Below are 13,168 nucleotides of genomic sequence, written 5' to 3'. Positions count from 1 at the left end.
GTACTGCCTCGCAATCGCTGATAGATGTAATCACTTGGAAGAATTTCAAATCATCGGCGAAACTCAGTTTTGTTGAAGAAAGCAGCTCATACAGGTCATTGACGTAAATGATGAATATCAGTGGGCCCAAAACACTTCCTTGAGGCACACCAGATGGAATGTTAAATGTCCTGGAACACACGGAATTCACCACCCCAAAGGCATCGCGACCGGATAAGTACAAGTACAGCCATATTACCCATGCTGGGAATCTTATGTGATTCAGTTTGCCAATAATGAGATTGTGCGGTACCGTATCAAAAGCTTTGGCAAAATCCACATAGACCGAGTCCACTTGCCGTTTTGATTCCAAAACCCGTGATATTTCCGATACATAACACATAAGATTCGATGTTGTGGAACGACGTTTCATAAAACCATGTTGGCTGTTTTAATCAAGCAAACGAAACCAAATTAGCTATATGGAAACTCTAAGGTGCATTAAATGTTTTATGGTGGTTAGATACTCCTCTCCCCTCCTCTTAGGTGGCTGCCATACAAATGAAGCACAAATTTCTGCATTACTCGAGAATTATTCAAGCAAATGAAACCGAATTAGGCATATGGAGGTTTAAGGGTGCAATAAATGATTCTAAGGTGGTTAGACACTCCACCCCCTCTCTTAGGGAGGGCTGCCATACAAATGAAACACAAATTTTTGCATTACTCGAGAATTAATCAAGCAAACGAAACCAAATTAGGTATTTGGAAACTTTAAGGTGCATTAAATGTTTCTATGGTGGTTAGATACTCCTCCCCCCTCTCTGCCATACAAATCAAACACAAATTTCTGCATTACTCGAGAATTAATCAAGCAAATAAAACCAAATTTGGCGTGTAACGTAACGGAGAAATATGTTTTTTGCAAGTGGTTGAAAAATCTTGAACGATAATTGTGTTTGAAAATAATCTGATGTTATAATGTCGAGTTTTGGTAGCAGTACTAGAAATTTTATAGATTTTATTGTGAAAGGTAGTTTTAATAGGTAGATTAGAAGATCAAACAATGAATAATTCTGCGATTGGACCCATGAACAGCGCTTAGTAAGAAAACGTGAATGTGATAACGAAAAATAAATTTTGGGCGGGACGAAGTTTACCGGGTCAGCTAGTTTCCTATAAAACTTTTCCAAAGCTTCTTCTTTGGATGTTGTTATTCAATAGATATGACAAATTCCTGGAAATTTTAACATGATAACTAGTTGATAACATTTTTCTATCCGTACGAGAAGCCAGATTCCCACGTTGGAGCAATTCTTGTTACTCATTACAATTCCAAGCACAAAATACTGTCGTGAATTTCTGAACATTCTGTTCACGTTTATTCAGTTCAAGTTGTACTTCGCGGCATTTTCCGCATTCCAAATTAAAGGTTCAAAAATGAAACGTTTCATTGTTTCTCCTGTTTGAGCAATCCTCGTAATTGAATCTTTGTTTGAATCGTCTCATAATTAAGAAAGTGCGTTATTTTATCACTCTTGCATTTGTCGAACCTTTTGCGATTGCATTATGAAGTCCGCATCCTTAGGATACGTGCCGTTTTTCATGTGCAGCTTATAATGTGCCGTGAGGTTATGCTTCACAGTGAAATACTTCCCACATATTTCACAAGGGAATTCCGCAATCCCCGAGTGAACTGTTGAATGTACCTTTAGTTTGCATCTGCAAATAGCTAATAGCAATTGGCTGATTTTAAATTAATTATTCAGAAGATTACTCACTTTCGTCTAAATTTCTTCCCACAGATGTCACATTGAAACCGGGGTTCATCGGTGTGTATTTTCCGATGAATCAACCAGTAAGCGGTTCCCTTGATGCGTTTCCCACACACCTCACAGTCGTAGTACCGGTTCGTGGACTTATGTCTGCTGCGGTGTTGCTGAAGAGCAAATTTGGAGTACAGTTTAGCTCCACATCCTTCAATGTCACAGGCAAATGGTTGCACTCCGAGATGCCTATTGAGGTGCCCTTCGAGTCCTTGCTGTGATACCAGTTCCCCACAAATGGAGCAGATAACTTTTTCCGGACGATCGCTCTTGTTGGCGGATTTCACACGACCCCTTTTCGCCCTCTCGGGCGTTTCATGACCTTGTTCATCGTCCTGGCACGAATCAGAATCCTCAAAATTAACTTCCTCGATGATGCCATATTTTCTCGATTCTGCACTTTGTTCTGTTTCTAACAGCAATTCAACTGTATGCCCTTGTTTCCCATTCAAAAATTCCGACGTCTCATCAACAGCGTCAGCAATGGAAGGCTCGAGATAATGTTCCTCTTGTGGATAATTTTCTACCTCCAGCAGACCTTTTTTGATGTTATCTATACAATCGTTCTGACTTGAGAAGGCTTCAATTCGGTGCAGGTGCTGTCGCACCAATTCCGTTGCTTGCCGAAAAATGATTGTATTATCGGGACAAGCCCAGTTGTCCGAGTCGAGTACGCACCATCGCTGGGCGAGCAAAACTTCGCTTTGCTGACAAAACGCCCTGAAGGTGTTTATTAGTTGAACAATCTCTTGGCAGCTTATACATATGCGGGTTACGAGATCCTGTCGATAGACCTGAAATTATTTGAAAATTACCATTTACATTTTAAAATTTTCGGTGAATTCTGATATGGAAATGATGATTTATGTATTTGAATAGTTTTGATTTTTTTTTTGAAGAATGATGAATAATCGTGATGTTTTACCTTTACCGAAACAGCGGCTAAAATCGATTCTTTCTGTTGCGAATCTTTGGCAAAGATTTCACAAAGTTGAGTTTTATCATATTCACACAAACAAAGACGACACTGTAACGGATGGCGTTGATACGGCCTCTTGCTTGGGCTGTGGTCTTTCTCCATCGCTCCGTTAAGTTCTTCCTCAAAATCCAGAATGTTTACAAACAAAAACTTCGACGCGAATCGGACAAGTAACAACAAACCCAGTAAAATAAAAATGCGAACACAGTGGAATACTCTTAGTTAAAATTGAATAAAATTGAGGTAGTTGCAATCAAGATGGTGGAGCTAACAGGTGGCTCGTAATTTACACTATATAGAAAAGACGTATGAGGAATGGCAAGACGAATAGTTTGGATTTGTTTATGTTATTACTTACGTTGGTATGGTTACATTTGATGTCGTCGAAGGTATTTGAAGCAGTACAATAAATAAACAGTTGTCATTGAAAATAGTAACCTAGTAACCTTTATGCATATGCTTCCGCCAGCTGGCTCGGCTAATGTGATTCAGGGTATGCTTTGATCGTGGTACCGCCACTGGCGCATAATTTGCAGCTTTGTTTTTTGTGCTGGTTCATAACGGCAATCAACCGTGCCGGCGGAACTGTAGTCAATGTTTAGTGTTGTTTGGATACCATCTATGTAAATAAATTCAAACTTACGGGATACGTCGAACGACAATTCTGACATTACGTTTTACTTTCCACTTCACTTTCCTTGGTTGCAATTAGCGCAATTAGCGATTGATTTGTTTTGACGTAGAACTACGTCTTTCAGGAAAGATGTCAAATCAGAAAACAGGTCACGTTTTTATGGAATTAAGTTAACCTTAATAACTATTTTCACGGCAAACTGATTCTGATGATTTGCATACCAATTGAATCGGAAATTCTCTAAGATTTATTTGATAAGCTATATATTACAATTCCCTAATCTCTAAACGTGTGTGCTTACCATGCCGTACCGTCAGAAACGAGCAACTCATACATTATTTTCGATTTGAACTTACACCATTTCTCGTTTGGTGGTCATCGGAGCTAGTATTCCCCGATTTTTGAAATTAATCGTTCATCAGCTAATCGAATACTTTTCAGCAGTATCCCAGATTCCTATATTTTCGAGCAGTTATGGACATCATGTCGGCCGAGCAACGAAAAGTGCTACAAAAGTGCTGGAATATTACCTCACCTTGTCTCCCGCAGGCAACAATGTCTATAGTTTCAGCTATAATTCTACAAGATCACTGTAGCTTTGCTTTCTCTCTTTCTCGCTAAGCTGTCATTCAAAACACGAAAGCAAGTGCTACATTTCAAAACAAAACATTGAAGCAGTGGTTGAATGGTTACATCAGCAAAAGGTAATTTCCCAAATCAAATGACTTGCCAACACGGTAGGCTTATATTTTCATTATTCTCAAAAGTAAACTTCATTTTATTTCAGCTGTTGCGGCACAAATTTCATGCACCAAACCCGTCCTGGAGAACATGCAGCTCGAACACCAGTGATTGAAGAATGATTAGCGAGGATGTGAATAAGATGAAACGATTAATTACGATATATTATGGCTAAACTTAGGAGGATAAATAGAATGGTATTACTAGCGAAGACGATAGAAGATTAGGCTTTAAAATTTATTTTATTTCAGCTATTGCTGCCGCTCTTTCTCCCTCATAATAACGTATGCAAATCCCAGCCGGTGATGTTAACGAATTGAATGAGGAGGATGCTTCGAATGATGATGGTATTACCAGAGTTGAATGATCAGCTTATCGTCTTATCGTCTTATGCGTATAATAAAATGATTATAAAGAACGCTTTTCTGCACTTTTTATTTTAATTTTCTTGAACACAAACAAAGCTATAATAAGATTCAAGCAGTGCTGCGATCGGTCGACGTGGTGCCAGATTGGCACATCCTTGGCTCGTAATTGGTTGTCGAATTTTGTCGGTAGGTCGACAAAATCATTGCAAAATGGCACGATATCGGCATCGTTGTCGACACCATTTGTTGGGACCGATTCGACACAACAATGTAGAGTGGGATGTTATTCGATACGATTAATTGCCCCAAATAATCGATTAATCGATTAATCGTCACACTGAGAGAAATTATTAGTTGGACTAATATTTCTCATTTCCTAGAAAGCCATCTGGAATCAAAAAAGTGTTCATTCCACCTGAAAATTAATTATTATCTTTGACGCTCCCGTAAAATCGTAAACGAAGCCCGATTCGTGTTGACGGCATTGAGCTTCATTTACTAATTCAGGGGAGCGTCAAAGATAATGATTGATTTTCAGGATAAAACTGCAGCGGCCGTAGGTTTTTTTTCTCTGGGATTGGAACGATTATTCGACATAAATTATTCGTTCGCTTCGATTATTGGTTGTGCAGTATTCGTTCGTTTAATAATCGATTTTTGTAGGAAGTATTCGATTCATCGATTAATCGAACGATTATCGGGGATCCATAATCGGAGCAACAGGAATATGGATTAGAATTGCTTTCCTCTGATGGAATGGAATGAAACCACAGTTGCGAGCGGATAAACAAGTACAACACAACGAGCGGACGTCACTTATACCTAATGTTGATTTCACACACATAGACACACACAGCTCGATATAAAAATAGAAGATATTGCGAAACGCCAGTGCAATTTCATTCGCATTCACTACACACCCTCGAAGAAGAGGAAGCCCTCTGTATCAAAGTGTGCTACAACAAAGAAGGTGGCAGCAGCATACGGAAATTTTTTGTGCTAGTGCGGACATGGAAGAGTATCCAGAATTTTGGAATACAGACATGCACTGCATTTATTTAGATACAACGTATATTCCATGGAAGTATGCTTTCAAATACCAGTAGGAAAACCTTACTGTTGCATGTTCTGGGGCTCGATCCCACCTCAAGCGGAATATAGGAGCAATGGTGTTTATAGTTTGTGATCGATATCTGAGTGGGAAGGAGAAAGTCTGGTGAAAGTAGGCAGCGCAGTTCAATCGTAACATAGCAGACGCGATGCGATGCGGATTTCAATGCGGCGAAACTGTTTATGGTGTGTTTTGCCACGAGTAAACGCAAATGATGATTGCGATTTTCATAAATATCTTCACAATCGAACTCATCGAACAAAAACAGAAATTGAGTTGTTAAATTATTATTTTCGTTTTGTTCGATAAATCATATAACTTTATTCTAATTTACGTAATGCATGCTATGAAAACCACCTTTGATGCTTTTTATATTGGATGCAATGAGTTCTAGAAAACACGATATTACGTTAAGGGCTATTCATTTACTATGTTCACAGAAAACAAACGATATCCAATATCGTTGACCGTGGTTTATCATATAGCATTCAGGAAAATATATGCACATGAAAATGAAAATTACCGTTGATTGAGTGAATAAAAAATAATTAAAATAATAACTTTTAATTTAAATGTTCGTTTGAAGCCTTTTTGAGAACAATATCGTGTACATACAATTTATTATTAAATGAAATATCTCACAATTCAATTGTTTGCAAAATGAAGACATATTGTCATATCTGGCATCCTTGTGCTGGATTGTTTACGGACCTGATCACGAACGTCCCTTCACGGTGAAAACGAAATGATTTGTATGCAAGGTTATATACATTTCGTTTAGTTTTCACCGTGAAGTGACGCCCGTGACCGTGCCCTAAATGTAGAATGGAGTGGAATGAAACATCAAAAAACGCGCGATCTCAAGCGATCAGTATGACATAGCACGCGATGGGCTGCGCATGAGCTGCACACCGCACTGCGTTTACTATGTCCTCGGCCTAAATCACGTTATGAACGGGCAACTCGCCAAAGCGTTTAAACAATACCGACCAAAGCGAAAGCAGTAAACAACTTTTTTAGAAAAAAGCGCCGCCAGGGCATGAAAGTGTGAGAAGATGGAGCTATTTTGTCGTTCTAGAGATTCCCAATTTTTTGCAAGAAGATTAACGCTCCCGAAAGACATACGAAGGATTTGTATAGCGAGACGAAATGTTTAGAAACAAGAAGAGGACATGCAAAGATGGTGTTCGCATTGAATTCGAAGACAAGGAAAAGAGAAGCTCAATGCTCGAGGGCTCTTAAATGAAAAATTTCCATTCACGCTGGAGATTTTGACGTAGGACTACGCCTGATTTACGCCTGACTGATTTCTATATGGTCGGGGTTCTGCCAAAACGTTCCAAGCGCCATTTTTTTTTCAAAATTGAGTTACTTACACCATTGGATGCAAAAAATAATAATCTATCGACTGTAAAATGACCATGTCATTCGGACAATTGGCAACAGCTCCAAACGAAAAATTCTGTGTAGCAGACTGTAAAAAAACGAAATTGCATTCAACCAAAGCGAACCTTAAGCCCACAAGATTTTTCTGTTTCGGAAAGCTTCTGAAATCAGATGTCGTCGGGATCTGGTAAGTAAGACAGCCTAAAGGCTGCCATGAAGTGTAAAAGCGCTGATCTGCATTTTTCAAAATTATGTTCAACGACAACGAACGAAGTATAATGCATTCCTTAATCAATTTGTTTTCATTTATTAAGATATTATTTCGTAAAAAAACAGCAAAAGTGAGTTAATATATATACCATTCATGAAATTAGTTTAGAGCCGTTGCAAAATACTAACGTGTTGTGTAATGATATTATGGTCATAACTAGCATGTACTTGGTTCGCTCTGGCTGCAAAGAGAACGAAGTTATACTCTTTTAAGCGTATAAATGTACTCATATATGCTGACGAAATGAAGCTTCTTGTGGAAATTGGAAATGGCAGCTACTTTGAAGCATTCCAGAATGAAATAAATGTGTTCTACATGTGGTGTGAACAAAGTCTCTTATAGCTTAATGCAAAAAATGCAATTCACATAACATTCAGCAGAAAACAACAAACATCAAATATTGTTATATCCCTAGGATACGGAACTGTAAAAAAAAGTAGAATAGTCAGAGATATAGGCGTCATTCTTGACTCTAGACTCACATTTATTGAACACTACAACTCGGTAATAAACAAAGCAAATAGAGTGCTAAGCTTCATAAAACGCTTTGCCCATAACTTCCAGGACCCATATACAAAAAAAGTTTATACACCACATATGTAAGACTTTTTTTGGAATACTGCAGCATTGTATGGAATCCTTATATTGTCACACACGAGGAACGCATAGAGTCTGTCCAAAAACAGTTTCTAGTTTTGCAGCCTGCGTATAGAGGTACGCGATAGCACGCACGAAGGATGCATGCGATGCGGTCACCGGTATTGGAAGCTAAGCGAAACACCGTCAGCCTACGTACGATAGCGCATGATGGACGCTGTTGGTCCATGCGAGCATACGTGTTTTGTTTCGAACCCGTATCAGATTCTTTATTCAGCCTTTAGAGGGTTTCGATTGACTATTGGAAGTATGAAATCATTGAGAAACTCTATCGTCGTTCGCAAATGAGCAATGTTGGAGTCAAAACTTGACCCCAAGATCCGGAAAATAGTGTGGGTAGCCCCAACTCTAAGGTATTCGTGCCGAGGGATGAATAGTCGAGGGAATTAAAAAAATGCTTCTTAGTCTTCGTTCGGTGGTTCCGTACGAACGAAAGCATGATGGGTGCATGCGATGCGGTAACCGAGTGTTGGAAGCAAGGCGGAGCACAGTCTAGCAGCCTGCGTAATAGGGACATAGGATAGGGCGCATGAAGGGTGCATGTGATGCGGTCACCGAGTGGCCTGCGTAAGAGAGGTACACGATAGCACACATGAAGGCTGCATGTGATGTGCTCACCGAGTGGTGGAGGCTAGGCGGAGCATCGTCAGCCTGCGTATGATAGCGATAGCGAATGATGGGCATATGAACATATGAACGACATAGTGGATGCCAGGTATAGCAACCCGCGCGTGATGATCTCTTCTGTTTGAAAAGCATTAAGGCAGTATTCTAGTCTAGAAATTTAGAAAAAATCAAATTTCAATCAAAAGTTTAGGCTTTCAATAATATATCCTAGAAAGGACTTTTGGAAAATCAACTTATTTACCGAGTTATAGCCATTTCAGTGATGCGATATTTAATCTAGTATGGCCTTAACAATTAACTTCAAACGGGTTTTCTCGAAACTAGTTTTATCAAAATGGTGTACATGATATTCTACTGAACCGATTTACGTCGAAGTAATATGACTGCAATCTATATGCATATCTCTGTCGTATAAATATTGATTCAACAACACAATTTTTTAATTTCACTATTTTTAAAAAATCGGGAAACGTAAGTAAAGACTTTCAAATAGCATTTTTTCTTCAAAAGGCCGCCTTTTTGTTAAAGTTTTGTTTTGAGTTGTCCGAGGTTCTTGTAATAGCGGCATCTTTGCTGGTTCAGAATCTGTTCGATTTTGTTGTTCCAGATACTTAGAAGGGCTGGAATCGTGTACGTCATGGCACAACTTTTTTTGGGACTTTGTTGTTGAATTTCATTTCCTTTCACTAAGTTGAAACTAGCAGCCGAAACATTGATGGCTGCTTTGTTGTTACCTCGACAGGTGTCCGAGTCGTCGTTAAGGACTGAGAACTCCAGCACCTTCAGAAATCGGCGAAGATATTCCACCTAACGTCTGGTATTTGCATTCCTCAGTTGCGGTTATGAGCGTTGAATGATTAAGGATTATAGATGACCATTAGCTGGATCTTAACATATTAAGGACCGCACGTTTTGGGGCACGCTTCATTTGTTCGAGTTCCACGAATGAGATCGTTTTCTTCGGAGTGGATTCTTGGCAAACCAAGGATTTACCCATCAAGTGTACAAAACACGGGTTATTTGGTTATCCATCCGTGACAGACGGAACGCGAATCACGAGAAAACTCGTGAGCGGTCCGCAGTGTGTTAATACTATCTACTCGGGATTGCAACTCCAGAGAGTCAACGGTGTAATCGGTGTAACCAGAGACGCTGATGATGCGATTGCTGATATTATAATTAGGTAAGATTCAGGGAAAACGCAATTTTGACCATAGAATAATTTTGACATAGAATCATTTTCAACTTGAATCGCAAAAACATAAAACAATTACTGTGATTTGAGTTAAACATTGTGTCAAACACAGAATGAGCAGAATGAATGTCATCTCCCTTTTGTCTCAAGATTTAAATTTTAAGTTTTAAAGTTTATTCTAATCTGAAACAATCAAACAACAGCATTGGAGAGATGGTAAACAGAATTGAAATATTGAAAAAAAATCCACTTTTCGAATAATTTTATTCTAATAGGTTGTATATAATATCATACATCGCTCTTAAATAAATACACAATAAAGAAATTTACAAAACTACACGGGACGGACACGGGCATCCTGTACAGAAGAGTTTATTGTCGTCGTTAGTGAAATCTAGCCAGCATCACGAGTGCGCCGCCAAGCGCTGCGAGTATCGTTGCTGGCGTCGTTATGCTGGAGCCGATTGCACCGTTGCAGAGATCCCCCTGGCAGAAACACATGTACACTTTCTTGTAATTGTACACCGTGTACGCGCAGCGATCTTCCGAATCCGATGGACCCCGCTGCACACACATTCGTTGAGTGGCCATGTCGTAGTCTAAAATTACGAGAAGTTGATAAATCAATTGAAATTAATCACTTGTATAAAAACACATTATTATCTTCTGTATATGATGATTCTGTTTTTGATAATCTGCAAAATCGTATTCTCACGCTGACAATCGCTTCCTGGGTTCGTAAAACCAGTAAAATATGTTGGACATTTGTTTCTTTGTTGTTTCGAGTCGCATGAACGATCACATTTTGTTTACATTATATAAAAAAAATACTTTCAAATCGATACATTACGTGTTTGGAACCCCACCGACAATCAAACATTCATTTGAATCAAGTGGAAAGGAAATTGTGGCGAAAATTGCGAAGAAAATCAATTAATGAATTAAGCGGTTAATGGTGATGATCATAACAAAGTTGTCGGCTGCAAATGTCACGCCAATTTCCATCGCAATTAGTGACATGTTGAAAATACTCTCTTGTCTAAAAATAACTTCGCACATTGGAATTTAACGTAAACTCACCGTCTTCTCTGAATGATCCTTGCCCCTCTATCACCTTTCCGCACCAACCGGACGCGCACGGAACCGCGCTCACACCCCTCTCGTTTTCCACCTGGGTTGCGTTGAAGGTGAACGGATCCTTGCAGCTACCTAGTTCACCTCGCGAACGACATTGGTAGCATCTTTTGAGAAGAGCTATAAAAGAGAAGAGGAGCAAAATAAAGATCAAATGTCTATTCCAATAAGAAAAAAAGGGAAAATGCAAATCTAGGAAGTATAAATCATTCAGCAAAAAACGCAAAACAAAACCCGTCTCGAATGAGTCAACATGCATCCAAAAGTGGCCTTCGCTTCACTTCACAATTTTAAGGCCTGGCTTCATAAAAGTCGTCGCTCGTTCTGTATGCCATATATTATTGCAGTGACTTCGACGAGGGAGTTTCTTTGCAAGCAATGAACCCGAAACACATGCATCTGATCGTACTTCGAATTTCGCTAGCCACAGCTTTACGGTCACTTCTGGTTTTGTTGCTATCTCACTCCTTTGCACAACTGTCAACTTACCATTGGTCTGGGAAATCTGATTAGAAAGTATGATCACACCAAGTGAGAGGAGTGCCAAATCTAGCGATTTCCACATAACTAGAATTGATGATGTTGCAAATGAAACGGAGATCTTGCACGGCTCGAACTGCACCTATTTACGCTTCACGCGATAATTCTAAACTATGCTGTGCGATCGATCTCACCAATCGATGCATAAAGCTCCGTGTTTGTAGGACTTCTTTTTCTTGTCAGACACGATCATCATCGTATGCGTGGTGGTAATTTTGCACTGCCATCAGAGTTTGGCTTGGAGGTAATTTGGTATGTCGGAAACACTGGCTGGAGTGGCAGTGGTGCCGAAAAAATTAAAGTTATTTCCAATAAATTTTTGTTTATAATTACAATTATCAACAGGAGCTGCCACAAATACAAGTACAAGAACAAAAAAGAATTGGCTTTATGATTTAATAATAACACTTATAGGTTACACCAAATTATACGCTTCCAGTGAGATCGAATCTCTTTGAAGGAAGCATACTATCTGTGGAACCCCAGGGAAAGCCACTATTTCGGTGGTCGGGAATAAACCTGGACTAACAATCACTTATGTACAGTCGGTTACTCGTGTATTTATTGAATGACTTTTCTCTCTTCTGTCCTATCACAGTTTACATGATGTGTGTTGGCCTATGCTTGTGCTCTTTGTACTAATAGTATTTGTTCAGTCGCAAGCGCACTGAAGAGAGAACAGATGCATGCGATGCGATCCCCCGACGCCACACCCTAAAGCGCAATCCACTGCTCTCCCGCAAACAGGATTGAACATGCTCCGCCAACTAACTGGAGAATAGTTTGTGCTTTACAAGGACAGCACACAGTTCGAATTAAGACAGCAGAGCGTAAGCAACAGCAACGAATTGAAGTCAGAAACTGAAGGAAAACGGCAGAAGACATTTTAAGTGATTCAAGCTGTATTATATTATGTATAGTAAAGTTAAGTTAAATACAATGTACATAGTTTAAGTTTAATTGTGTGTAGTGTTTTGTCTCCGGAGCAACGAGTCCGTCAATCCGTCACAGTGAAGTGAAGTCAAGTTTCCATGCGAATGGAAAATCCCCGCTGTATCACTGCAATGAAGGCAGTCTGCATCGCGCCCACGGGGGAATTCGGATTCTCTCGCTGGGTAAGCTGCATTAAGGCAGCTTTGGAATCACGCAACGAGAAATGCAGCAGTTTTTACAGTCCACTGCATTTAAGACGCTACAGTATTTCTATGATCGGTAGTCGGGCACCACATCTGGTTTTCTATAATAAATGGATAATCTAATCAACGATGATGTAGTCCTTGAATTTTGATGGCATTTTTACTTCTCGACGCGTTCTAGAATGTTTAGAAGCAATTAGTGATTTTACCGATGGTTCGGCAACGATCGGGGGAGATCCTTGATCTTCAAGTTTTCTCTGCTCAGATCCGCTATACGGTACTCCATTATCTGATAGCCCACTTCTATCCATCACGCGCTTCAGGTGAGCCACGTTCCGTTGGTACGTCTTGTTCGTCTTTTTATCTTTGATTGAGACTCTAGCTCCTTCTTTGCTAACAACTTCATATTCATCAGTACCAAATACTGTTGTCAATTTATTTCCGGGTAATAAATTCTTCATTAGAAATTTAGATAATTTGTAGCAACCCTAGCTGGCAAAATAGCTTTGCAGGTAATTAATGCAAAGCAAAAATATGCGCATCAATGAAAAAAAGACCACACACACGCAATCTTCTCATGCAAG

The 13,168-nt window shown here is 39.5% G+C and overlaps 3 protein-coding genes and 1 long non-coding RNA gene across 6 annotated transcripts in view; 1 reads left to right on the top strand and 3 right to left on the bottom strand.

The window, feature by feature from the left end:
* The window catches only part of LOC129761451 (uncharacterized), a 114,427-nt gene that overhangs the window by 32,264 nt on the left and 68,995 nt on the right, over window positions 1–13,168 (bottom strand). Inside the window, exons 7-10 of the mRNA XM_055759173.1 lie at window positions 10,855–11,028; window positions 10,174–10,373; window positions 1,761–2,599; window positions 1,533–1,701 (exon numbers count right to left, since the gene is read on the bottom strand). Coding sequence (XP_055615148.1) covers window positions 1,533–1,701; window positions 1,761–2,599; window positions 10,174–10,373; window positions 10,855–11,028 — 1,382 coding nt within the window. The remainder of the gene's footprint in view (window positions 1–1,532; window positions 1,702–1,760; window positions 2,600–10,173; window positions 10,374–10,854; window positions 11,029–13,168) is intronic.
* On the bottom strand, window positions 1,162–2,936 carry LOC129771613 (zinc finger protein 567-like). 3 transcript variants are annotated; one of them, XM_055775550.1, is made up of 3 exons: window positions 2,737–2,936; window positions 1,761–2,599; window positions 1,162–1,701 (listed from the first exon to the last, which is right to left on the bottom strand). In XM_055775550.1, the coding sequence occupies exons 1-3, from the start codon at window positions 2,884–2,886 to the stop codon at window positions 1,512–1,514; spliced, it is 1,179 nt and encodes a 392-aa protein (XP_055631525.1). In that variant the 5' UTR covers window positions 2,887–2,936; the 3' UTR covers window positions 1,162–1,511. The 3 variants fall into 3 exon arrangements, with proteins under 3 accessions (XP_055631525.1, XP_055631446.1, XP_055631606.1); XM_055775471.1 differs by having other exon boundaries at window positions 1,168–1,701; window positions 2,731–2,936; XM_055775631.1 differs by having other exon boundaries at window positions 1,508–1,711; window positions 2,731–2,936.
* Window positions 3,883–4,524, top strand: LOC129772439 (uncharacterized). The gene is made up of 3 exons (XR_008742633.1): window positions 3,883–4,122; window positions 4,206–4,356; window positions 4,411–4,524. It is a non-coding gene; the product is annotated as an uncharacterized LOC129772439 (long non-coding RNA).
* On the bottom strand, window positions 10,049–11,658 carry LOC129772172 (uncharacterized). The gene is made up of 3 exons (XM_055776193.1): window positions 11,398–11,658; window positions 10,855–11,028; window positions 10,049–10,373 (listed from the first exon to the last, which is right to left on the bottom strand). The coding sequence occupies exons 1-3, from the start codon at window positions 11,471–11,473 to the stop codon at window positions 10,159–10,161; spliced, it is 465 nt and encodes a 154-aa protein (XP_055632168.1). The 5' UTR covers window positions 11,474–11,658; the 3' UTR covers window positions 10,049–10,158.

The sequence above is a fragment of the Toxorhynchites rutilus genome, chromosome 1, assembly GCF_029784135.1.
Source record: "Toxorhynchites rutilus septentrionalis strain SRP chromosome 1, ASM2978413v1, whole genome shotgun sequence".
NCBI classification, from domain to species: domain Eukaryota; kingdom Metazoa; phylum Arthropoda; class Insecta; order Diptera; family Culicidae; genus Toxorhynchites; species Toxorhynchites rutilus.
Note: the sequence above shows the minus strand (reverse complement) of the source record. Positions and strands in the feature narration are given on the sequence as shown.

Excerpts from the sequence above, each read along its gene's own strand:
- LOC129771613 (XM_055775471.1), bottom strand. The coding sequence starts at position 2,886 with ATGGAGAAAGACCACAGCCCAAGCAAGAGGCCGTATCAACGCCATCCG. Across the intron at positions 2,600-2,730 it reads TAGCCGCTGTTTCGGTAAAG|GTCTATCGACAGGATCTCGT; the intron begins GTAAAACATCAC and ends AAATAATTTCAG. Across the intron at positions 1,702-1,760 it reads GGGAAGAAATTTAGACGAAA|ATGCAAACTAAAGGTACATT; the intron begins GTGAGTAATCTT and ends AGCTATTTGCAG.
- LOC129772172 (XM_055776193.1), bottom strand. The coding sequence starts at position 11,473 with ATGTGGAAATCGCTAGATTTGGCACTCCTCTCACTTGGTGTGATCATA. Across the intron at positions 11,029-11,397 it reads TCAGATTTCCCAGACCAATG|CTCTTCTCAAAAGATGCTAC; the intron begins GTAAGTTGACAG and ends TCTCTTTTATAG. Across the intron at positions 10,374-10,854 it reads AGGATCATTCAGAGAAGACG|ACTACGACATGGCCACTCAA; the intron begins GTGAGTTTACGT and ends TCGTAATTTTAG.